Source organism: Puma concolor, chromosome A2 (assembly GCF_028749965.1).
Source record: "Puma concolor isolate L17-30 chromosome A2, mPumCon1.1.hap2, whole genome shotgun sequence".
Taxonomy (NCBI): domain Eukaryota; kingdom Metazoa; phylum Chordata; class Mammalia; order Carnivora; family Felidae; genus Puma; species Puma concolor.
In genome coordinates this window covers 146,583,115-146,610,166 of record NC_141668.1, presented here as the reverse complement: position 1 = coordinate 146,610,166, position 27,052 = coordinate 146,583,115, and the positions used below count along the sequence as shown (strand labels likewise).

General features: G+C 46.2%; 2 protein-coding genes across 2 annotated transcripts in view; one reads left to right on the top strand and one right to left on the bottom strand.

Annotated features, from left to right (window-relative positions):
• Window positions 1-18,805, bottom strand: part of ARHGEF3 (Rho guanine nucleotide exchange factor 3) — a 306,144-nt gene extending 287,339 nt beyond the window's left edge. Inside the window, exon 1 of the mRNA XM_086697858.1 lies at window positions 18,698-18,805. The gene's annotated coding sequence lies outside the window, so the exon portion shown is untranslated. The remainder of the gene's footprint in view (window positions 1-18,697) is intronic.
• Window positions 14,221-14,806, top strand: SPATA12 (spermatogenesis associated 12). The gene is given in 4 exon segments (XM_025915974.1): window positions 14,221-14,336; window positions 14,338-14,492; window positions 14,495-14,582; window positions 14,584-14,806. Coding segments are annotated over 4 exon segments (582 nt in total).
• Window positions 18,806-27,052: the final 8,247 nt, after the last annotated feature.

Genomic DNA, 27,052 nt, shown 5'->3' with positions numbered 1-27,052 from the left:
TTTAGATCCCCTGTCCCCCCCTTCCCCTCCCCCACCTCAAAAATAAAATAAAATAACGGGGCGCCTGGGTGGCGCAGTCGATTAGGCATCCGACTTCAGCCAGGTCACGATCTCGCGGTCCGGGAGTTCGAGCCCCGCGTCAGGCTCTGGGCTGATGGCTCAGAGCCTGGAGCCTGTTTCCGATTCTGTGTCTCCCTCTCTCTCTGCCCCTCCCCCGTTCGTGCTCTGTCTCTCTCTGTCCCAAAAATAAATAAACGTTGAAAAAAAAAAATTAAAAAAAAAAAAAATAAAATAAAATAAAATAAACATTAAAAAAAAAAAAAAGAACCAAGGGGCGCCTGGGTGGCTCAGTCGGTTGGGCGTCCGACTTCGGCTCAGGTCATGATCTCGCGGTCCGTGGGTTCGAGCCCCGCATTGGGCTCTGTGCTGACAGCTCAGAGCCTGGAGCCTGTTTCGGATTCTGTGTCTCCCTCTCTCTCTGCCCCTGCCCTGCTCGCACTCTGTCTTTGTCTCTCTCAAAAATAAATAAACATCAAAAAAAAAAAATTAAAAAAGAAAAGAACCAAGAAAAAAAATTATTTCCATAAAACAAGGCATGTCTTTTACACACAGAAAAGTAACACCTTGTTAATGAGTACTATAGTTTGCTCCCTCCTGGGGCAATCTCTGTTACTCCCTATTTTATCTATTGTAATGTTTATGGTAACTTGTTCCCAATGAGCCTGGTCTTTTTGAAATGCCAATGCAGTGTTACAAACTCTGGACAGAACTGTCATGACTCTGATACCCCTAATCTCGCACAGTGAGTGGCACTCAGTACTCAGTGAGTGCTTACTGTCATTCACTTTTCTAGGTCCCAAAGGGACTCATAAGAATGACCTGAAATGCTAGAATGCAACCATATTTAATATGTTTTAATTGTAAAATATGTTATCTGTATTTTCTAACTTTTTTCCATAAGCATAAGGAAAAATTATGAAATTTCTCTCTAAACCTATGACCTAGAGATAGCTCACCTTTTGGAGTCCAACCTTCCATGAGCAGGTGTGTGTGTGTGCACAAGTGTGGGTGTATACATTGGCATGGTTACAAATCCAGGCTCCTGAATCTCTGCCCTTTGCAGCCTGGGGGCCTCAGGCAGTTGCTTCACCCCATTAGCCAATTTCCTCTTCTGTAAAACAGGGCTAATAGGACTAGCTGATGGGATGAAGCAGAGGCGTGAAAGAGATAAAGTGTGCAGAGCCCTGAGCCAGGCAGGTCCACACCAAGTGCGCCACGGGTGTAGCTACTGCATAGTAGCTTTTGTTTTCTAAAGGAGGTGCAAAAGAACTCTGGGCAGCTTCTAGCTTCTGCTGGGGAGCCTTCCTAATGGCCTGCATGGCAAGTGGGTACATCTGGCTGCACCTCACAGGGGGAAGCCGAGTTGGAGAGGGCATACACCTGGAGGAAGCTCAGGGCAGCAGTGGCCTCTGAGTCACAGCCCAGCCCCTCCCTGCCACATCCCTTTGTTCTCTGGGGTTGAGCTGTGACTCACAAGGGCTCCAGTCCTGGGCTGAGCCCATCTGACCCAAGGATCCGACTGGCCTGCCCACAATCACTGAGAACACTCTGTCTGTGCACACTGGCAGGCTGACTCGTTCCTGCCACACCAGATCCCCGCCTGCAGCAGCAGATCTTAGAGGGACACTCCGGGCCCTTGTGAGTGGTTTTACCGGCCACCCCCGCCTCCCACCAGCACCTCTTTTTTGCTGTCTGCTCCATTTTGATTTAACTTTAACCTGTGAGGAAAAAGTCCAGGAGACTCGTTGTGACATTCACACCCATTTCACACCCTCTAACTCCTCTGACTCCTCTGACACTTTTTTGTTATTATAGGAAAATACACATAAAATTTACCACTTTAACCGTTTTTAAGTGTATAATTCAGTGGCATTAAGTGTATTCACAGTGTTGTACAACCATCACCACCATCTGCCTCCAAAACTTGTCCATCATCCCAAACAGAAGCTCTGTACCCAATAAATAATAAATAACTCCCCATTCTCCCCTCCCCTGACTCCTGGTAACTTTTAGTCTATTTTCTGTCACTATGAACCTGCCATTCTAGGAAGAAGTGAAATCATACAGTATCTGTTCTTTTGTGTCTGCCTTATTTCACTCATCATGTTTTCAAGGGTCATCCATGTTGAAACAGGTGTGAGAATTTCCTCCCTTTCTATGGCCAGTAATACTCCATTGTACATAACTACACATTTTGTGTATCCATTCATCTACCAGCAGACACTTGGGTTGTTTCCACTTTTTAGCTTCTGTGAATAACGCTGCTATGAATATGGGTGTGCAGGTATCTGTTTGAGTCCGTGCTTTCAAAACAGTTTCCTGAGGTGGAGTGTGATTATTTTCATCCTCATTTTACAGACAAGGAAGCTGCGATTACCCCTGTCAGAGGGCGGTGCTATGCCTCTGAACCCAGGCAGATGACACTGTTACATTGTTTCTCCAGTGTGACAAAGAAATGGAGCTGTTTCTGCCCACATGCATTTGCAGCCCTGAACAACGCCTGACTTAGGTCTGTATCATCCTTCCTTGCTCTGACCTAGGAACAACCAAAAAAGGGTATGGGGGATGGTCCCCTGGTTGGATTTATCTAGACTCACTCCTTGCAGTGAGAAATCCAACTCCATCTAGATTGGTGAAAAGGGGGATTTGTTGAAAGGATACTGGAACAGCTCAGTCAAGACACTGGATCCAAAGATGATGTGCCCAACCTTTTCCTCACACTGTCCCCACTGCAACCCTGGGAACCTGTCCTTACTGCCCTGGACCCGGTGCCTCTGAGCATCTTCTCTGCCGCTTCTAAGCAAGTTAGGGTGAGCTGGGAGAAGCCCATGGCCTGGCTTGGCTGTACCTATATGGGGCCCTAAGCCAATCACCACAGCCAGGGGGTGGAGACCACTATGGGCCCAGCCTGGGCCACAGCCCCCACCCAGGCCCCCACCCACCCTCGGGAGAATGGGGACTCCTTCCAGAGGAGAAGGAGGGAGGCATGGCAAATGTCCAACACAGACACTCATGGTGGTGTAATCTACAATAGCAACAAATTGGAAGCTGTCCAATAGTAATGAACAAAACAAGGTTAAATAAATCAAGTTGCTACATCCACACAGTGAAACATTATGTAGCTATTTAACAAGTAATAATCATGAAGATTGCCTAGCAACTTAAAAAAAAAAAAAGAGGTCTGTACAGGAATGCCTGGTGGGAAAAGACAGAAGACACAGGCACACATAACCTACCTATATGAACAATTCACAGGTAAGAAAAATGCAGGCAAGAGTTGTATCATAATGGTAGAATCATAAATGACTTTTTATCTCTATTTTCCCAACTATCATTTATTGTTTCAACAAATATTTACTGAGTGTCCTACCTGGTGGGAAGCAGGGTGCTAGGGATACATCAGGGAGGAAAACAGAAGAAAAAACCTTGTCCTTGTGGAATCTACATTCCAGTGTGGGAAGCAGACAAAAAAACAAAAAAAAAACAAAAAACAAACAAACAAAAAAAAAAACCCAAGATGAATAAGCAAAATATCCTCTACGTCAGATAGTGATAGGAGTAAGGAGACAAAATAAATCGAGGAAGAGAGAGAGGGGAATTGGGGAGAGTGGTAATAGTTTAGACATGACAGTTAGGGAAGGTGGTGTCTGAGTAAAGGCTGAAGGAAGTGAGGGACTAAATTATGCCAAAGTCAGGAGAAGAAAAATCCCAGCAGAGGGAACAGGGAACAGGAAGCACAAAGGTTCTGGGGTATTCAATTAGAGGAGAGCGCTGAGGCTGATGTGACCAGGCTAGGATAATGAGGGGAAGAACAAACTAAGGAAGGAGATGAACACAGCCAGATCATGGGGGTCCTGTAGGCCACTGGGGGACATTAGCTTCTGCTGTGGGAGAAGATGGGAGCCCTTCGAGGGTTTTAAGCAAAAGGGTGGCAATCTCCCCTCCACCCCCCCGCTTTAGGAGGATCCCTCTGGCTGTGAATTGAGAACAAGCTGGAAGGAGGTAAGGTCAGAGGCTGGGGTGAGAACAAGCTGGAAGGAGGTAAGGTCAGAGGCTGGGAGACCAGCAAAGAGATCGACATATTCACTCAGGTGAGAGGGGAGAGTAGCTTGGACAATGGGTAAACAGTGGCCACATGCTGGCTATATTTTGAAAGTATGCACAGTGGGATTTTCTGATAAGTGCAGAGATAAAAGATATAAGGGTCAAAGATGACACCCCAAGCTTTGGGTCTGAACCATCAAAAGGATGGAGTCACTGTTAACTGACATGTGGGAAGAGGACCAGGAGAGTAAGGTGCCCTGGAAGCCAGGTGAAGAAAGCGCTTCAAGAAAGAGAACATGACCACCAGTGGCCAACGCAGCTGGTCACCAGGCTGGGTGGGCCAGAGAATAAGCGATGGGGATGAGCAACGTGGCAGTCAGCAGGAGATGTTCATGAGGGGAACCTAAGCCTGCTGGGTTTCATGGGTTCACGGAAGAATGGAATAGCAGCAGTATTCCAATAGCCAAAAGGTGGGAACAACCCAACTGTCCTTCAACGGATGCATGGAGAAACAAAGTGTGGTATATACATACCATGGAGTATTATTCAGCCTTAATGACACCTGCTGTAACATACATGAACCTTGAAGACATTATGCTGAGTGAAATAAGCCAGTCACACATACAAAAGACAAACACTGCCTTATTTGTATTGATGCCATTTACATGAGGTATCTAGAGTCAGTAAATTCATAGAGACAGAAAGTGGAGTGGTAGTTACCCAGGGCTGGGTGGAGGGAGAAATGGAGAACTGATGGCAACAGAGTTTCCATTTAGTAAGATGAAAAAGTTCTGGAGATTGTTGGATAATAGCGTGAACATACTTAACATTACTGAACTGGACACTTAAAAATGGTCATGATGCTAAGTTTTATGTTATACATATTTTATCACAAGTTTTTTTTTTAACAAGTGAGAGAGACAGGGAGACAAAAAATTAGAGCAAGCAAGTCCAAACAATTCTTTCAAAAAGTTTTGCTCTAAACTGAAGAGAAATAGGGTCATAACTGGAGGGAGAAGTAAGGTGACCAGAGTGTTTGGGTTGTGGGGGGTTTTCTTTAAGTTGGGACAAATAACAGCATGTTTGTTTGCTGATGGGACTGATCTGGCAGACAGTGTTCTCAAATGTTTAAATTACTTTCCAAAAAAAAAAAAAAGCTATATTCTGGGCTGATGAAAATGTTTTGGAGTTAAATAGTTGTAATGGCTGCCCAATTTTGTGAATATACTAAAAACTGCTAAGTCACACCCTTTAAAAGAATCAATTTTATACCTTAATTATACCTTAATAAAAATAAGAGAAAATGAAAAAGATAATAAATTTAATATTGTCTTGATAACCATGTTCTCATATACAGCCTGAGTTCCCACCCAAACAGCCCCAGGTAGTTCCTGTGGCCAGTGACCCACAGGTTACTTGGTAGCTTGAGGCATCCGAGAGGGGAGCAAAGTCTTCCAAGTTTAGGCTGAGATACAAATGCTACATCAGCACACACAGTCCCTACAGAAAAATCCACTGAACAAGCACCCGCTGGCTGGAGATAAATGGCTCTATTTACTTAGGGCCATGAACTCTCAGGTCTCTGGTCTAAAAAAGAAATGTCAGAAAAATCCATTCAAGTCAAAGCAAGAAAATCTGCACCTGCTACCCCCTCCCATCCGCCAACCCATGCTGTGCTCCTATAACTGCATGGGAACCAGGGACGGGCTTAATTGGCAATCAATCATGGGAGAGGGAGTTCTTTCTGAAATGCCCTCCTATTTGTAACAGTATCACAGTCCCGCTTCCCACTGCATTTTTCGTTTCTTCTGAACAACTTCAAACAGTATCTTACTCCCTATTATGCTTAATTTTATGTGTCAACTTGTCTAGACCACAGTGCCCAGATATTGGTCAAAAGTTATTCTAGGGGTGCCTGGTGGCTCAATTGGTTAAGTGTCTGTCTTCAGCTCAGGTCATGATTTCGTGGTTCATGGGTTCAAGCCCTGTGTTGGGCTTTGTGCTGACAGCTCGGAGCTTAGAACCTGCTTTGGATTCTGTGTCTCCCTTGCTGTCTGCCCCTCCCCCACTTGTTCTCTCTCTCTCTCTCTCTCTCTCTCTCTCTCTCTCCCTCTCCCTCTCCCTCTCCCTCTCTCTCTTTCTCTCTCAAAAATAAATAAACATTAAAAATTATTCTAGAAGTTTCTGTGAAGGGTCAGGTTTTTTTTTTTTTTTTTAGATGAAATTAACATTTAAATCAGTAGACTTTGAGTAAAACAAACTGTTCTTCATAATTTGGGTGGGCCTGATCCAATCAGTTGAAGGCCTTCATAGAACAAAGACTGACCTCCCCTAGCAAGAAGGAATTCTAACAACAGACTGCCTTTGAACTTGAATGGCCACTCTTCCCTGAGTCTCTAGCCTGCCAACCTACTCTGCAGATTTTAATGTTTATTTATTTTTGAGAGAGAGAACACAAATGGGTGTAGGAAGAGGGAAAGGGAGAGAGAGAATCCCAATCAGGCTTCACACTGTCAGCACAGAGCCTGACACAGGGCTCGAACCCATGAACCATGAGATCATGACCTCAGCTGAAGTCAGACGCTCAACTGACTGAGCCACCCAGGCACCCCTACTCTGCAAATTTCAAACCTGTCAAGCCTCCACAATCACATAGAGGAATCACCACCTCCTTAAAATAAATATATCTCTTTCTCCCTCTCTTTCTTCCTCTCTCTCTCTCTCTCTCTCTCTCGCTCTGTATGAGATATATATCGACAGAGACAGAGAAGACATCCTGTTATATAATATATATTATAAAATATATATCATTATAAATTATATACATACATATTATATATGTACACATTATATATCTTTATATAATATATACTTTTATATTATACATACTGTGGTATTATATATGTGTGTGTGTGTGTGTGTGTGTGTGTATATATATATATATATTTATGTATATAATTTATATGTAAGTATGTTGGTTTTGTTTCTCTGGAGATTCCTGACTAATATACCCCCAAAACAACTGACTCTCCATCAGAAATTATCCCTTATTATCTGGACTTGCATGAAGTTCCATCCAAGTCATCGGATGACTAAGAAAATAAAAATTAAAAATCCACAAAATACAGTAACTTAGGAAGGATAATATGTCTATGTATTGATCCAAGCCATCATAGTGGATACATGTGTTTTTAAATGCAACTTTAGGTCAAAAAGTGGTATTAATTTTATATCCATTTTGTGGCAACCTTCTCAATATGCAGCAACTCATTAGATATTAAATTATACCTTCTCCACTGATTGTTACAGGAGATAGATGCCTGACCTGGGTTCACACCATGAACTTGTAACAGGACTTAGTCTTTTTGGGTGCAAGCCCAGCTCCACTACTCATTCACAGTGTGACCCTAGGAAAGTTATCTCTCTGTGCCTTGGTTTCCCCATCAGAAAATGGAGATACTAATACCCTCTTCCTGAGGTTGTTAAATGAAATAGTACATGTAAAACACACAGCAAACTGTCTAACACAGTGCTTTTCAAACAGTAAGTTCTGACCCATTTATGAAATAAATCTAGTGGTCTCTTAGCCATCATTTAAAAAAAAGCATAGGGGCGCCTGGATGGCTCAGTTAAGCGTCTAGCTCTTGACTTCAGCTCAGGTCATGACCTCATGGTTCATGAGTTCAAGCCCTGCATCAGGCTCCACACTGACCGTGTGAAGCCTGCTTGAGATGCTCTCTCTCTCCCTCTCCCTCTTCCCCTCCTTCCTTGTTCTCACTTTCTCTCTCAAAATAAATAAATAAAACTTTAAAAAAAAATTTTAAAGCACAAATTCACTAGTGTAGGAAAGAATTATCAGAGGACACTAAACATACATAAGGTAAGTCTTGTCTCACCAAACTTTTGTTTCAGATATGCATGTGCATGCATTCGTGTGCGTGCATGTGCGCACACACACACACACACACACACCCCAGGTTATAGCCTAGATTTATCTCTTACAATGTGTCACAGTCAAACACAAGTGTGAAAGCCCAGACTCCACCATATAATAAGTGCTCCATAGAATTTGGTAGCATCATAATTATTATCTCACTTGAAAAGATAATACAACTTTATTAGTGTAATAAAACAGGGTTGCTGACCCTGGTATCGGTTCTGCCACTCATTCACTGCAGTGCTGTTTAAGAGTCACTCCACCTCCCTAGATTCACTTGCCAGCTCTCTCTCCTCGAAGACCTCGGCAGTCATTTAAATATTCTCTGACTCACAAGGCTGGCCAAGGACTAGTGAGGCCCTGCCCAGCCCAGAACGTACAAAATGTGAGTGACCTGTTAAGAAAACCACTTGAGTGCACAGGGCTTTTGTAAAATTAAAGCCCTGCTGGAGAGAAACAGTTCCCCCCACCCCTTGGGAGATGTGTCACAGAAAGAGGTTACTCAAGGTCGCCTAGGCTGCATCTTCTGAGACTGGAACTTCAGCTCTGACACATGCTTCCTTGTTTGGGGGTTGGGTTATATCATTGTGTTTTTCCCCTAACTTTCCATGTGCACAGGCGTGCACACACACCCCTCAGTAATGAATGCGAATGAAATCCCTACGAACTGCCTGTTCTAACAGCTTGGGTAAAGGGAACCTGCTAAACCCAAAGGAGCTTGGCGTCTGAAGATCTCAAAATACTTTCTATTGGATATAACTTTTTCCCCTCCAGAAACAAACAAAACCTCTGCCCAAATTAATACTTTTTAAAATTGCTGTGATAAACAACTCCAACCTCTCACACACATTAGCACCATTTTGTCTCAAACGGAGCCCCTAGCCCCAGCTGCGGTGCACCGTGGGTTTGCATTGCCCATTGTAGTGCCCCGGGTTGTTCCTGCAGTCTAGAAAACCAGACTCCTAGTGACACACACGTCGGTGCTTCACTTTTTCTTTTTTCTTCTGTAAGAATACAATTGTGGACTTGTGCCAAAGCATGACATCTGGAATGCATAAGTGCAGGTAGAGGTGTAAACTAATCTTCTAATAAGTGATAGTATTCCCTTCTTATTTTTATTCCGTTCTTCAAAGCATGATGCCAGTTTGGGGAGAGGAGGCAAAATTGCTTTAGCAGCAGAACCTTTTCCTTCAATGAAATCCTACCTCTTTGCCCGCCAAATAAAAGAAGCTAAAATACGGCCTCCCTCTAACACCCTCCACCATTCCCTGGTGCCTCTGGGGCGGTGGGCGTCCCCAGTTCTCACCGCACTTGTCAAGCATGGAGGCAGGGCAATAAAGGAGGATCTCTATGGATCTCCATCACGCCCTCAGATACAAGGAAGCTGAGTCTGCCATATGCTTGGTCAGTGCCAGATCTACTCCCATTTCACACATTCAAGGCTGAAATGTTTTATACAAGGTCTCCAGCCTTGGATTGGACACTACCCTGTACTTGTCAGTTACCTCAATAAGAGAAAGAGATGCTGATGTCCCTGGGTCTTTGTCTTTGCAGCTTCAAGGATGGGACCCTGAGTGTCAACCCAACGAGCGAGTGATGCATCAGGATCTGAACTTGATATGGATAAACTAGCAAAACTCCACACTGACATTCTGATTCAAATGAGTCCCTATTAAATCTCAGCTGCCTTTTTTGCAAAAATTGACAAGCTGGTCCTAAAATTCATATGAGGACCCCGAACAGCCAAAACAATCACGAAAAAGGACAAAGCGAGAAGACGCATACTTCTTGATCTCAAAAGTTACTACAAAGCTGCAGTAACTAAGACAGTGGTACTGGCATAAAGATTTACATACAGGTCAATGCAACAGAATGAAGAGGGCAGAAACAAACACTTACATTTATGGCTAATTGATTTTCAACAAGGCTGCCCTTTCAACAAATGGCTCTGGGACAACAGGATCTCCACATGCAAAACAGTGAGGCCGTACCTCTACTTCACACCACATATAAAAATTAACCCAAACTGGATCAAAGCCCTAAACCTAAGGACTAAAAACTATAAAACTCTTAGGAGAAAATTTCAGCATAAATCTTCATGCTTTATGCTTTTTGGTGTTATACTTAAGAAACATTTAGGGACGCCTGGGTGGCTCAATCGGCTAAGCGTCCGACTTCAGCTCAGGTCACGATCTCGCAGTTCGTGAGTTCGAGCCCCGCGTCAGGCTCTGGGCTGACAGCTCAGAGCCTGGAGCCTGTTTCGGATTCTGTGTCTCCCTCTCTGACCCTCCCCCATTCATGCTCTATCTCTCTCTGTCTCAAAAATAAATAAACGGTAAAAAAAATTTAAAAATAAGAGAAACATTTACACCAAAAGCATAAGCAACACAATAAAAATAGATAAATTGGACTTCACCACACTTAAAATCCTAGGCTTCAAGGAACACAACCAAGAAAATAAAAAGACAATCCACAGGAGAAAATATTTAAAAATCATATATCTGATAAGGGACTGAATTTAGAATATATAAAGAACCCTTACAAATCAATAATAAAAAGACAAACCAACTTTTAAAAATTGGCAAAAGATCTGGAAAGACACTTCTCCAAAGTGAAAAGATATTCAACCAACACAATGTTAAAGAAGAACAAAGTTAGAAGACTGCAATTTCCTGACTTCAACACTTATTACAAAGCTACAATAATCAAGACAGTGTACTATTAGCAAAATAATAGACAAATAGACCAATGGAAAAAAATAGCCCATAAATATAGTCAGCTCATCTCTAACAAAGGAGCAAAGGCAAAACAATGGAGCAAAGATAATCTTTTCAACAAATGGTGCTGGAATAAGTGGATATCCACATGCAAAACAATGAATCTAAACACAGACCTTATGCCCTTTGCAAAAATTAACTCAAAATGGATCAGAGACCTAAATATAAAATGCAAAACTATAAAACTCCTGGAAGATAACATTGGATAAAACCTAGCTGACCTTGGCTATGGTGATGCTTTTTCAGCTATGATGCCAAAAACACAATCCATGAAAGAAATAATTGATAAGCTGGACTTCACTAAAATTTAAAATTTCTGCTCTGCAACAGATAATCCCAGGAGAATTAGAAGACACACCACAGACTAGGAAAAAATATTTGTGAAAGATATATTTGATAAAGGACTGTTATCCAAAACATGCAAAGAGCTCTTAAACTTCAACAATAAGAAAACAAACAACCTGATCTGAAAATGAGCCAAAGACCATAATAGCCACCTCACCAAAGAAGACATACAGATGACAAGTAAACATATGAAAAGATGCTCCTCCACATCATATGTCATCAGGGAAATGCAAATTAAAACAATGAGGATACCACCCCACACCTATTAGAAAGGCCCAAATCTAAAACACTGACCATACCAAACGCTGACCAAGGATGTAAAGTAACAGAAACTCTTTCATTCATTGTTGCGGGGGATGCAAAATGGTACAGCCACTTTGGAAGACAGTTTGGAGGGTTTCTTACAAAACTACATATACTCTTACCATACAATCCAGTATTTACCCTAAGGGGTTGAAAACTTATGTCTACACAAAAACCTGCACATGAATATTTAAAGCAGCTTTATTCATAACTGCCCAAACTGAGAAGCAACCAAAATGCTCTTCAGTAGGTGAATGGATAGACTTGGTACATCCAGATGATGAAATACTAAGCAGCACTAAAAACAAATGAGCTATCAAGCCATGAAAAGACAGGGAGAAACTTCAAATGCATGTTACTAAGTGAAAGAAACCAATTGCTACATTCTGTCTGATCCCAATTATATGACATTTTAAAAAAGGGGAAACTGTGGAGACAATAAAAAGCTCAGTGGTTGTAGGGGGCAGGAGGGTAGAGATGAATAGGCAGAGCAGAGAGGATTCTTGGGGCAGTGAAAATACTCTGTATGATATTATCATTGTGTTTATAATTATCATTATACATTGGTCCAAACCCACTGAAAGTACAGCACCACAAGTGAACACTTAGATAAACTATGGGCCTTAGATGACCATGATGTGTCAATGTAGGTTCATTCTTGGTACCAAAAGTACCATTCTGGCGAATGATGTTCATAAATGGTAGAGGCTACGGATGTGTGGGAACAGGAAGTAGAAAGGAAATCTCTGTACTTTCCTTTCGATTTTATTATTTAAAAAACAAAACTAAACTAAAACTGCTCTAAAAAATTAAAAAAAAAAAAAGATGTTCGGAGTACTTGGGTGGTCAGTTGGTTGAGCGACTGACTTCAGCTCAGGTCATGATCTCACAGTTTACGAGTTCAAGCCCCATGTTGGGCTCTCTGCTGTCAGTACAGAGCCCGCTTCAGATCATCTGTCCCCCTCTCTCTCTGCCTCTCCACCGCTCACATGCTCTCTCTCAAAAAAAAAAATTAAAAAAAAATTCAACACTACTAGCTATAGGGAAATGAAAATCAAAACCACAATGATACCACTTTATATGTACTAGGATGGCAATAATAAAAAAAGATGGACAGTAACAAGTGTTGATGAGGAGGTGGAGTAATCAGAACCCTCAAACACTACTAGTGGGATTGCAAAATGGTGCTGCCATTTTGGAAAACAGTTTGGCAGTCCTCCAAAATGTAAACATAGAGTTACCATATGACCCGCAATCCCACTGGAGGTATATACCCAAGAGAACTGAAAACATATGTCCATACAAACTTGTACTCTCCTCTCTTGGTGGGGGGGTGTGAAAAGAGAGGAAATGCATATGAACAGAGAAAGTGCTCTTGGACATGTGGTCAAATGAGGTAAATCTCATTGGAGAACAATACATATAAAATGAGCCCATTATGTTGGTTTTTAAAGATATGCACTGGTACACACACCTGTACATCAAAACATAAGAAAAATATACAGTCAGCTGACCATAAATGTTCTCTCTGGAAGCAAGCCAGGGATGGGGGAGGCACAATTTAATTTTTTACTCTACAATTTCTGATTTGTTTGCATTTGTATATGTAAAGAATATAACCAGCCTTTCTTGTACAAAAGAGCATTTCTTTTTCTAGTCAAAGGGGAAGGAAAGAGGGAAAGGCCATTGGAGCTGGGCAGTGTGGGAGATTCTGAATGTGGATAAGAGTGAAAGAGCACTCCCAGTAGTAGGAACAGTGGATGCAAAGCTGTTAACGTTGAAAAGCCTCTGGGGTATTTGGGGGGCTGTTGGGTTCAGCTCCATTGGAGGGTCTAGCAGGTGACCTGGAATGGGGTGTGGTGACGATACACCAGAACAGTCCATTGAAGCAGCCAGGTTCTGAGGGTCATGGGTACATGGAAGCCACCACTGTAGGGGGAGGCCTGGGAGAGACCACAGGAGGGGAGGGCATCTCATGGCATTTCACACCTGACCTCTGTCTCACAATAAATTTACCCTCAACTCCACTATCCGGATTTGGCTCCTAATATAATTGTCTCCAGAAAGGATAGCACCTGTCCCTGAAGAGGTCCCCAAATCTGAATGAAGAACTCTCTGTGTGTTTGAGCAAACCTTTCAGAGCACAAAGTAGTGACGGAGTAATGTGTGTCCGTTTTAGGTCACCAGATAATGACCACAGCCAGCCCTTCCTGCACAGAGGCTGTGATAGGAATATGCTCTCTGCACATATCTTCTCATTTAATCCCCACAGCAAACCCATAAGGTACAGCCAACCACTGTCCCCATTCACAGAGGAGGAAACCAAGGCTTGCAGAGGTTAGGCACCTTGCCTGAGGTCACTTTGCTACTAATGCAATGCTGGAGCTGAGACTGGAACACAGGACCCCAACCATCACCTCCACCACCTCCGGACATGTCAATTTGCCTTCAAGTCGGCCACTGCCCTGCATCACCACCCCAGCTTCCAGGAAAACAGTAAGCTCAGAATTGAAGATGAATTCAGGGCTTGGGGTTCTATCAGCAGGAGCAGCAAACCCCAACCTATAAAGTTATCATATGCTGGGTGGAAGTAGAGGTGGCAGATTGGACAAAGAACTAAGTTGGACTGTTAAATAACTAGTTTGATCTTTAGCTAGCTGAAACACAAGGCACCAAACTGCCTCCTTTGTCTTTCAGCTCCGGCCAAGGACCCCAGCCTCTCTTTCTGGAGCACTCAGCTTTGACTTGGGTCCCATGTCCAGCTCTGTCCTGACTTGCGGGTCCACTTTAGAAAAGTCAGGAGACTCCTGGGGAAATAAGGCAATGGCCTCCTCCAGTCTCATTGCTCCGTGGCCACCAGAGACCCTGGGGATCCACTTAACACCGCAACAAATCCTCACCATGCCAGAGACTGGGCGGTTGGCCGGGAGCAGCCTTTGCAATCCCAGAGCTGACATTCCACAGCGCTGTGCACCAAAGCAAGGCCTGTTAGTGATATTTAAAAGCATCTCTCTCTCTTGACATCACTGAATCAATCTTCTGGGAAGATCCCCCTCATCTCCACCTTCCCTGATACAACTGAACAGAGTTCAAGAAAGACACAGTTGGCAAGTTATTCCACTTCCCCCCTTGCTTTCTTGGCCAGGAAGATGGGGATGCTAAGAGGGCATGTGCCACAGGACAGTTTTAGATAATACATGAGGATGTCAGTGTAGAGCCCAATAGCACAAGGCACGGCCTTTCACATCAACTGGCATTTACTGAGCACTGGTATGTCAGTTCCTTTTCCACAGAATACTCACAGAAAACATATGTGCACACATGCTGCCATAACCAATGAGGATCTGGCATCATCTGAGAGCTGGTACCTCTTTATCTGGACCTTTGCACATGCTCTTCCCTCTTCCTTCCATCCCCCACCCCCCGCCACTCCCCAAGAGAAGTGACTTGTAGCCATCCCTTTCTTTTCTTAGATATCACTTTTTCCAAGAACCCTCCCTGTCATACCTCCTTTATGCTTTGTTAAATAACATCAAATGACCAACCAATCAACCACTCAATGGGGAGAATGGGAAGCATACATCTCCTGGTCTATGATCCTATACATTTTCATCACTTCGTTTTTTTCCATCAAAGCTTTGCTAAGTAACTACTTTCCTTCTAGATGGTTCCCTGTAGGTGATGAGATGTTTGTAACCAAATGGCACAAAAGAGGAGGCAGTCCATGGCGAGGGCAGGTGAAATGAAGCAAGTCTTACTACGTGTAGGTTTGTACTTCTAGCAGTGCCCCCCCAAGGCTTATACTCGTCACCCAGGTGGCAGTTTCAGGAAACACCATTACTCCAGGTGCCTCTGGAAAGGAAGGCACAAGCCTTCTGGTCAACCATGAGAGCACACAGTGTTGAGATCTTACGCCAGCCACCTGCTAGGATCTGGGGAGGAGGTGATGGAGGTTCTGCCCACAATGTCTCATTTCCCCTCCCCCTTCCCCAGTGAGACAGACCATGTCCAGGGCTCAAGAGCTGACTGGTCAAGCCAGGAATTCAACCACAACCTTGGGGTCCACATGCATAGAATTGTCTTCCCCCAGATAGCCACACCCCACATTCATCTAGGTTTCTGTTTGAATTGCTTCCTCAGAGAAACCATCCCTGACCTAAACCAATGCTGCCTCCACCCCACTCACTCTGGGTGAGTGGATCCCATCCAGCTTCATCTTGTTTATTACACTGAACACACTCCCTGATATCATATCATAGACCTAGTTGTCGACTGTCCATCTCTGCCCACGGGATGTAACACCATAATGGAGGAACACTGCCAGTCTTGACTGCTCTGTGGCCAGTCTCCAAGCCCTACCTCCATAAATGGTTCTTGAATAAATGGAGTGAATGAGCTGAGCTAAGGGGATAAGGCACATGTGCAGATAGGATTCCAAATAACTATAATCTTCGATCTTTGTTTTTACAAAAAAGTGTACCCATTTTCATAACTGAATGAACAGTTTTCACTACAGTGAAGAAGAAGGCAAAGCTTATCTCCAAACCTCTCCACAGAAGACCCCACTCCACCCACCACACCGGCGATCTCCCACGCAGGAATGTGCATTAATTAGATCATATATACAAGCGTTTCATTGTCACTCAAGTTTCAACCTGTGCAAAGTGCAAAGTGATATGAATCAGACAATATTTGTATACACCACTAAGATAATGCATCCAAGGATTAATTTTTTTAATTAATTAAACCTGGCTGGCTTGGTCAGAAGAGCGTGTGACTTTTGATCTCTGGGTTGTGAGTTTGAGGCCCATGTTGGGCGTACAGCCTACTTAAGAAAAACAAAACAAAAAAAAAGCTCTTACTCACCTCACTTCACTCAGGGGATGCTCATTCATTCTGTCACTAAGGAACATTTATAAAGCATCTACTGTGTGTCAGGGGCCAGAGTTCAGTGGTAAAGAGGGCAATACCTCTACACTCTTGGAGTCTGCATTCTCCTGTGTGGAGGCAGACAATAAACCCATAAATAGATACATGACTATGAACATTTCAGGTACGCTCCATGAATAAAATACAATGGGAGAATGTGATCAATACTGATGGGGGAGGGGCTGCTTTGAACAGAGTGGTCAAGGAAACCATCTCTATAGAGAAGACATCCAAGCTAAAGGACAAGATACTGCCGGACATGAGAAGAGTGGTAGAAGGGTGTGTTCCGCGACAGGAAGAGCATGTGCAAAGGCCCTGAGGAGTCTCCTGACAACTTGAAATCAAATTTTATGAACTGCATCCCATCCTAAGAGCCCCACGACAGGCCAACAATCTCTGCTCCTTCAGCTTGCCTTCTCCTTTCCCCAATTGACTTCTTTATCAGATTTTCTCAAGTCAAGACAGACTTGAATTTTCCACTGGAAGGTGTGCCCTGAGTAAGAGCACAAAGGAACACGTGTACGCTTCTACCTCTAGGAGACACAGGTAATGTTGACATCTTGACACCATAAGAACTTGGGCCTGCTCCTGTACAAGAGGTAAGAATGTCCCCACCAGCAATTCAGGATCCCCTTTTGTGGGGTGCAGGCTTTTTGCAGAAAATGATGAAGAGAGAACTCTCTGGAAAAATACACACCTGTGCTCCAAGCATCTCATGTACGTGTCAGAAGATTCCTGGAGCCCCAGGCTCAGGACTCCCATCTGTGGTTACTACCACCAAAAGATGCTAAACTGGTGCAGGCTCCACTGGAGGGACAATTTGCTAGAGGTTAGTGAGTGGAGTGGAGGGGAGGGGACAAGAGCAGGTCTTTGGGCCCCTAACTACACTCCCACACTCACAGAGATGAGACAGTATCAGCCTATCAGGGGGCCTGAGAACTGAAGGAATTCCCATGGAACCTTATTCACTCCCCCTCAGTGAGGCAAATATCCAGTCACACTCTAGAGCTTCCAGAGAAGGTCTGAGACCCCATTTCTCAGCAGTGTCCTTGACAAAGGTCATCTCTAATCTCGTATTCTGAGACACATTTTGCAAAAGGCTGCTTAACCATAGGAAACATTACTGCAAAGCCCAAGGATTTTGCAGCCCAAAACAACTAAAGCGAGTAGAGCTTACCTTGATACAAGGCACAATTCTAAGAACTTTCACCTCACACAACACTTTAGCATTTGTACTATTATCCTCATTTTACAGATGAGGAAACTAAGGCACAGATGGGTGAAGTAACTTGCCTGAGACTATACAGCTAAGACAGAGACACAGAAAAGCTTTCCGCTTCCACACCCCAACCAAGAAAAAACACAGTTATACCTTGTGTTGTGCCTGAAATGCTGTAAAATAAGTTTCTGCGGGTGCGTCCAGGACAACTACCGTTTGGCAGTTCTCACATCTTTGCCCAGTGCTGGAAGCAAGCCGGGTTCTGGCATTGAAGGGGGAAAGAGTCCTCTCGGAACAAGTCGCTCTGTTTCAGCACTGTTCAAGCCCATGTTGAGGCTGACAGTGCAAAGCGCAGCTCTACCGCGTGGCAAAGCCCAAAGGCATCCAGTTCCACCGGGCTCGGCCAACTTCCACACTCAGAAAATGCTCACCGGCCTCTGGCTATGAGGCACCGAGATTCACCCTAACCCCTTGGGGTCCGCCTCCCTCGCCTCTACCTCACGGTCCTCTGGCCGCGCTATTTAAAAGATGCAGCCGCCAGCACACGGGCCGGGCGGTCCCGGAACCGCGGCCGCCGCCCTGCGCGTCCAGAGCCGCGTTCCTCGCGGCGAAGTGACCGGCAGCCCCGCGAGCCACTACCAGCAGCGCCCGACGCGACGCTGACCTGTGGGCGACCCACCAAGGCTGGGGAAGACACCAAGGAAAAGGACAGGTGGCGCCTCCCTCCCCGGAAGTGGCTCTGGGAACGTTCGCCTAAGAGCTCCCAGCACCAAAGTCAGGGTCTCCGGCGCGAGCGGCCGCCGGTCCGGAGTGGCGGTGGCGCTGCCTACCTGCGCCGCGCCCAGGCACCCGAGTTGCGCTCCGAGCGCGCCGGGACCGGACAGCGCGCCGAGTCCGCTTCGGGCACCGGGACGGGTAGGGGCGACCCGGAGGTGGGGGGTGGGGGTCCAGCTCGGGGTTGTGGGTTAAGGCAGGGGAGGAGCCAGTCCCGGAAAGTGCCCGCTCCCGGGCGCCTAGCAGGGGTGTCCAGCCAGGGAGGGTCTAGCGGAGGGGCGGGGTTCGCGGCCAGCCGCCCTCACTCACCTCGGTGCTCAGCGCTGGCTCGGCCCAGAGGAGCGGGAGAGCGCACCGCGGCGACCGCGGCGGTGGCGGCTGCTGCGGGGGCCGCTCCCCCGGGCGGGGCGGGGCCGGGGGCGGGGAGCCCGGGCCGGCCACGTGGGCGGGAGGCGGGCGGGGGACCCCCTCTGGCGCCGGAGCCGGGTGGCGCGGGACCCGGACGCAGTCACGCCCGGCTGCTGCTCGGCACTCCCCCTCCGCTAGCCCCGCCGGGGTCCCTGAGAAGACTGGGGAGGGATCTGGGCCCTGAGGCATTCTCCCCCGCCACCTAATCCAGACCCTGGCGGAGAGAATTTACAGCGTCGGGGAAGGGGTGTGCCTCCCGGCCCCAGCTCTTGCGGTGAAGGCGCTGCGGACAGCCCAGAGTAGGCTCACGGGGTTAAGTATCGGATCAGGAGGGGACTGTGGCGACTTAGGGGGCTGCCCTGACGGCGAGGGCCGGAGCCTGTGTGTGGAGCCCCCACCCCGCTGCTAGGCTGACCTGGGGCGCGTCGGGTCTTGTCCAAGCCTCCCTTTCCTGGACTGTGAGGGTCAGAATGAGGACGAGCCAGAGCTGCGCGAATCCCCGCACCACCAAGCCCTCAGGAATCGCGGGGTTTGTGGGCGGGTGCTGAGCCAGAAAGAGCAGCAGCCTGCAGTGGCCTGGGTCACCGTGCGGAAATAGACGTGGGAATCCAACTAAAACTATTTTCTGCATTCATTCATTCAGTAGATCACCGCCTGCGGCCCTCAGGATCCCATACAATCAGAAATATAAAGAATGGGGGCGCCTGGGTGTCTCAGCTGGTTAAGCGCCAGCTTCTTGGTTTGGGCTGAGGTCATGATCTCACGGTTTGTGAGTTCGAGCTCCGCTGGCTGAGCGGACAGCCCCTCCGCCCCCGCCCCCTCCCCGCGCATGCTCGTTCTCTCTCTCTCTCTCTCTCTCTCTCTCTCTCTCTCTGTCTCTTTCTCAAAATAAATTGGGGACGGGCGGGGGGAGATACAAAGACTGCCCTACAGGGATGCCTGGGTGGCTCATTTGGTTGAGTGTCCAGTTCTTTATTTCATCTCAGGTCTGTGATCTCAGGGTCTTGGGGTGGAGCCCTGTGTCCAGTTCCAAGCTGAGCGTGGAGCTTGCTTAAGGCTGGCTCGCTCTCTCTCCCTCTGCCCCTCTCCCCTACTTGTTCTCTCTCTCTGTCTCTCTCTCTCTCTCGTTAAAAAAAAATGCCATACACTGTATGGCTCTTATAAAAGTAAACCATCGTGATAAAAATCGAAAATTCATTAGTTGCTCTCATAATCCAGGTGTGCCTTTTAAGTGCTTGATCTATTTTAACATTCACAACAGCCTCCTGAGGTATAAGAGTTGTGTGGGCCCACTTCTCAGATGAAGAAACTGAAAAAGTGAAGCCAGCCCCCAGGTCAGAGAAAAGAGGGTCAGCCCAAGAATTATGGCTCTTGCCAGACTGACCTTCCATTAAATGGCAAGAACAGCCTCTGAGTGGACCCCTTCGGTCTATAACCACCACCCCCTCATTCACAGGAAGAGGGGGCTGGTGAAGGCTCGCTGGGAGGCACCTGTCCTGACAGCAGCCTCTGGGAAGCCGACCTCACAGCGCAGACCCCCAGGCCCCACGGGAGGTGTTCAGAACTGCTCTAGCAAAGCTGAGACTCTTCACTGAAGCTCCTGTGTATTGTTGAAGGCACTCAGCCTCCTAGTGCTGGGTGGCCTCTTCCTGGCCGACAGCCTGCCTTTGGGGCCAGAAACTAAGCATCTTGAGCAAACTAACTTTCATTTCAACAGCTGCAACTTCATTCCACTACAATTTTAAAGGGACTCCTTGACCCCAAACCCAGTGCCTCATTACCCACCTGTTCCTTGTTCAAAGAACAGGTAGCCTATGCAGTACTCCATTTCCAAGGGCAAAACCTATATCCAGACTCCTAGTCCTCAACCTATTCCCCCAAACCTCTTTTGTTATTCTCTCCTTTACCCCTTCCACACTGAAGAAGATCCCTACTACAACCAGCCTGTTTATAAAGTAATAATAAACAGCTTCCACTCCCCCATTAACCCAGCAGGAACTTCAGATGCACAAGCCAACACCTGGGGTTCTACTCAGGCAGCCTTATCAGAAATAAAAGTTTTATTTCCATTAGATTCCACTTAACAATGATTTGAGTATCTGCTACATGCTACACACTGTGCTGGTCTCTGGGGAACAGTAGTGAATCTCAACAGGACAGAGTCCCTGACCCCATGGAGCTTGCAGGTGATGCAGGAACAGCCAGACCCTCACCAGGCAGATGGGGAGCAGGATGCGGGAAGAGACACACCTGAGGAAGAGCTGGCCCCGATTCAGGCATAGAAAGACTTCCTTCAGGAAGTGGGCCTCAGCTGACCCTTGACCAGACAGGGAAACCAGCCGGGGAGGGCAGAACCAGAGATGCAGAAGCCCAGAGGTGGGAGAGCACAGGGCACACGTCTGTGAGGTCTGGGAGGAATGAGACTAGAGAGGCCTTGATGGCCAGGGTGAGACACCAGACCTTAACTGTTGAAAGGTGCAGGCATAAGTGATGAGGTCCTTCGGCTGCTGAGAAATGGTCCCATTGCTGCTGAATGTGACTTTCTCATGGGAAAGTCTCCTGTACACAGCAAAGGCAATGTGCATTGTTATTATTATTGCTAAAGGTAAACTCCTTGACTTCCTGTTTTATTATTCAGGATCTCCAGAAGTCAGAACAGATCTGTAGGTAGGATATGTAGGCTAAAAGAAATCAATTTAGGGGTGCCTGCGTGGCTCAGTTGATTAAGCGTCTGACTCTTGATCTCAACTCAGGTCTTGATCTCAGGGTTGTGAATTCAAGCCCTGTGCGGGGGCTCTGCTCTGGGCATGAAGCTACTTAAACACACACACACACACACACACAAATCAACTTAATCCTACAAGGGCTTATATTCAGCATGCCATTCCCTCCCACCCACACCATGCTCGGCCCCGTGGAGGGGACAGGGGAAAGGACTTGGTTCCTAGACTCATGTTAGGACTCTTTGGAGGAACAGATGATACACCCAAAGGGAGTCCTTTGGTGTGGGGGTGGGGTGGGGGAGGGATGGCAAGAAATGTGGGTTTCTATCCACCAAGTTTTGAAACTGGCAAACAGGCCAGAAGACATTGATGGTGAGCTGGTTTTTCTCCTTGAAACAGTTCAGGAGGGCCTGTTCTTGAATTCAGCCCCATCTCCTCCAACTCTCCAAGACAGGATGAAATGGGGCCAGGGCAGTCACCTTACTAATTCATCAACTGGGAAAGCCGGGTGTCTGCAGGAGGCCCCCACATGGCCTGCAGAAAGGGCAGATGATGCGGTATCACTGATCCCAACTAACAAGCAATAGCAGGAAAAGGGCCAAGGTGAGGTGCCAGGTAGCACAGCTGAGGAAAGTGACCACATGTGAAGGCACCACCAAGGACAAGGGCAAGGATGACACATTTGAGACCACTCCCCCGTCCTCCTGGTGCCCACTCAGTACCACGGGGCACTGACTATTGTGTGCAACCTTACATTCAAAACCCTCTGATGAGGGGCTCCTGGGTGACTCAGTCGGTTGAGTATCCGACTTCAGCTCAGGTCATGATCTTATGGTTCATGGGTTCAAGCCCCTCATCAGGCTCAGAGCCTGGAGCCTGCTTTTGATTCTGTCTCCCTCTCTCTCTGCCCCTCCTCTGCTCGTGCTCTGTCTCTCTCTCTTTCTCTCTCTGTCAAAAATAAATAAATATTTAAAAAAAAAACCCTCTGATGATGTAACACCACTCATTGTAAAACAATGCAGAGGGACAGCCTGGCTGGCACAAAAAAGCGTGTTTACAGAGTATTGAAAATAAATAAATAAATAAATAAATAAATAAATAAATAAATAAATAATTTTTTTTTTTTTAATGTAGAAAAAATACTGACAGGTTTAAAGAATAAGATAAAACCCACACACAAGCACACCACCTAGTGATAACCACTGTTAATTTGTGCCCTTTATTTTCGCTTAACCTACTGTGAGTCTTTCCCTTTGTCATGAAATACTCTTCCGCAATATGATTGTTAAAAGCCACTTGTATGAATGTGCCCTCTTCTTAGAATCAGTCTGACCAGTACTTGGTGTGCTTCTCATTTCTCAGTATCTGGGATAAGTAACGCTTGCTAATGAAAACCCACACACAATAAATGTTGGCACACATATCTGGTTATTTCCTAAAGACAAACCTGTAAGTGGGGTCACAGGGAAAGACACTCAACTCTTCTGCAGGCAGCACTGTACAGACAGATGCCCTCTCCCTTTTGGTGGGGGAGGGGCGTTGTTGAAAGATGGGGAGCATCCAGTTGAAGTGACACTAATCTGGTACAGTCCCCACCCAGGGGATGGGGATACCTGTGGAAGGATTAAGGTATTGGTCTTACTGTTCAGGCCTCGGCAATGCTCTGCAAGTGGCCACACCATTTCTTTCAAAACAGACCCCTTCTGTTCTCATAATCTTGGTTAAAGGAAAACCTGAGAAGCAAGCTTGAGCAGTGGCGTGGAAAGAGAGAGAGGGGCTTTGGAGTAGAAAACGCCCAAGTTCAAATCCAACCTGGGTCCTACCCTGGGGTAGAGCACATCACCTAAGCTCCAAAGTTCCATTAGGAGGATGTGATGTAGTCAGGCAATGGCATAATGCTTGACACAGTAGCAGCCATCCGACTCACAGGGGTGATTCTAATATGTACCATGTCACTGACTAATCTCGTGTCTACAGGAATCTAAGTCCCACAGGGAGTGAAGCCCTGAGACAGTACAAGCCATTCAAGTGACTCTCAGCTCTGGGGATCATGGTAATGGTAAATGAATAGTGACCTCATTTCAATTTGCAAAGAAAGGAATAAATGTTGTTCCTCCAGGAAACCTTTTAAAATTTACTAGTAACTGTTACTGCTTACTCTTGATGACATCAGAGACAAATGTTAATGGTTTTGAGCACCTGCTATGTGCCAGGCACCATGCTGCGCCCTCTACCTGCTTTATCCTTACAACAACCCCGTAAGTCAGATGCATTTTTACCCCCATCCAACAGATGAGGAAACTGAAGACCAGAGAGATGAGGTGTCTTGCCCCAGTGACAATTGAGTGGTAGGGCTGGGGTCTCTAGCTGGTTCAAGAAATCGAATCTGAGCCCAACCCAGAAGGAAGGCCTACTGTAAATGACACAGCCCTCCCTCAAGGAGCAGCCATTCTTGTGGTCAAGAGGAACCATCACATAATCACACAAGCTGAGCTAAGTGCTCCTGAAGGCAAATGTCAGGACCTAGACCATAATGAACAGTGGTCAGGGAAGGTTTGACAGCAAAGGAGGGATGGAAACAGAGAGAGAGTGTTCCAGGCAGAAGATATGGCATACGCGAAGTTCCAAGGCAGGAACACATGAGTGAGGGATCTCAAAAAACCCTGGGATGGCCCTGAAGAAAAAAGGAACACACAGAGAAGAGATTGGCAACGGGCCAGATCAGAACATCAGAGGTCACTTCCAGGGCCACTGGCAGTTTCAAGCAGGAAGTGACCTCCTGATCAAGTAGCCATCTCTCATAGAGGTCATTGCCAGTCACTCTTGGAACTAAGACCTCCAAGAGATAGGAATTTATGTCAGTTTCTAGCCCATCAGCCACCCCAGCCAGGCTGAGGCAGACATTTAAGGGATCCCTCTTTATAGCCACACATCCCTTAACCTGCCCCAGGGGACCACCTCCCCACAGGCAGAGGGGAACTCACAGTGAGATCATGACCTGAGCCGAAGTTGGATGCTTAACCGACTGCCACCCAGGTGCCCCATTAAGGCTCCGTTTTAATCACAAGGATTCTCATCGTAACAATGAGAATAGACACATACACAGGTGCGTAGCGTCTGTAAGTACATCTAACTTCAGTGCAAAAACCAAAGGCAGGACGTGCCTGTGTTTGCATTCTGCTGCCAGGCGTGCCGGCCTTTCTTTGCTGTGAGGTCTCCTTCTCCGTGGCCTGGCCTGGCCCACACTGGTGGGAAGTGTCTATGATTTGTCTGAAAGCTGATACCCGCCCACTTCTTGGAATGTCTCTGACCAGCCAGAGGGGGCACCACCAGGCAGGACCAATCATCCTGGAGGACCACTTCTCTGTCCCCTCCAACTTTGTAAAGCAGAGAATTCCCTAATTTTTTCCTCATAGTCAGAGAAACAATCCCAGGGGTGCCTGGTTGGCTCAGTCAGCTAAGTGTCAAGACTCTTGATCTCACGATTTGTGAGGTCAAGCCCCACGTCTGGCTCTGCGCTGACAGAGCAGAACCTGCTTGGGATTCTCTCCCTCTCTGTGTCTCTCTCTCTCTCACTGTCCCTCCCTGACTCACACGCACGCTCTCTCTCAAAATAAATAAATAAACTTAAAAAAAAAAAAGAGTTCTCCTCCTTTAAGCAAGACCATTATATAAAAAAATTATATTACCTAAAAGAAAAATCAATGTTCTTTAAAAAGACAGAGGAAAGAAAAAAAAAAAGAAAAATTCCCAGCTTTTCTTCACATCTAGAGTGGGGTGTGTCCATCTGCCTGGCACAGGGTCCTTGAAGCACCAAGTCCAGAAAAAAGTCTCTCTCTCAGGGCTGGCAGGTGACTAGGAAAAAAGGAGGCTGGTGAATGGAACATGAGCAGATCTGAGTTCCCGGTCAGTTAGCACAGGCTACATACCTTCAATTATCAAGAAAACCAGCATTACTGTCCTAATTTAATTTTGCTAGGAACACATCCTTCCTCCCCAACTCCCATCCCTTCCTTCCTAGACCAGCATCAAAACAACCAGGAATGAACCCTGTCTCTTCTTTCGGGGGATAAGATGCTTTAACTCAGCACCTGATGAAGTCCCTGGGCCGAAGCTCCTATCAGCAGGTAACTGTCTCCCTCCCATCCCCATCTGACCCCCACAGAACCCAAGTCTTGCTCTTCCACAGACTGACTGATAAACCACTACTTACCAAGTGCCAGGCACTTCCAAGCATGACCACGGGTGCTTCATAAACCCCATCTCATTTCATCCTCACAATAGCCCCTATGCAGTGGGTATTAGTCCCAGCTTGCAGATGAAAAAAACAGGCTCAGAGCAATTAGGTGATTTGCCCACAGTCCCATATATAGAAAGAGACGGACTCAGAAGGGAAAGGATCGTGTGTGCATCTTGCCCATTACTGTGCTGCCAGTACACACTTTAGACTCTCAGGTGAATGTTGTAAGAGCATTGTATCATCGGTAAATGTGACAGCTGGTGCAACATCCTCTCCAGAAAGAGCCCCGGGAGCCGAGCTCACTGATCTTGCATTACTTTCCCTTAATCCCAAAGACCCTATTTGAATTTTGTCTCATTGCAAAAGGTCTCACCTCAGGTTTGTGTCCTTCCCTCCTTCATTGCATCCTCTACCTTATCGTATTCTTGGACCACTTCTGATTTTGTTCCTGTGAACAGTGAGGGCAGGGTATGCTGGGGCTAGGGGTGGGAAACAGACATTTATTGAAGGCCCACTATGCCCAGGACAGCAAAGATATATTTTTATGTCTCCTTCCACCATCTGCTTAGCTTACTGTTAGTAGTCTCTTACTCAATTAAAGCAGATGAAATTCTAATTAAAGCCTGCAAGGGAAGCTGGTGTTTGCTACCTTTAAAGTTTGCATTTCTAAAACAAAGTAAAGCCAGTGTTGAGGCCCCACAGATGCTGGTGATTATAAGAACCCTAAACAGGAGCACCTGGCTGGCCCAGTCAGTAGAGCATGTTACTCTTGATCTTGGGGCTATGAGTTTGAGCCCCAAATTGGGTGCAGAGATTACTTTAAAACTAAAAAGAGGAAAAAGAAAAAAAAAACCCTATGCAGCTGTAAAAACAGGCTCTATTTTCTAACACTGTGGTAAAAATTAGGGTTTCTCTGCTGTCCAAAGAGGATTTTCCTCCTAATAGGTAAGAATTCACTTACTGCACCAACTGCCCAGTAAGATTCTTCCAATCAAGTCCTTTTAGATCTATTTGCTTAACCTGTGAAAGAAATCTACTCTCAATATTTGGATAAGGGAACCAAGCCACCATAACTTTGCACTCCAGGTCCTTCCTTCAGCCTATCGGCTATACAGAGGGACAGTTCAGCCTACTGGTTAGGGATGAGGATGCTTCAGTTCGATGTACAAATCTCTGAGCTGCCAATCCCTTGTCTGTGCTCTTGGCAAAGCTAACGGATTTCCTGATTTCAGCATCTCAAAAATGAGAGTGCTAGTAGTACCTTGTATATTGGGTTGTGGTGAGGAAAGACAC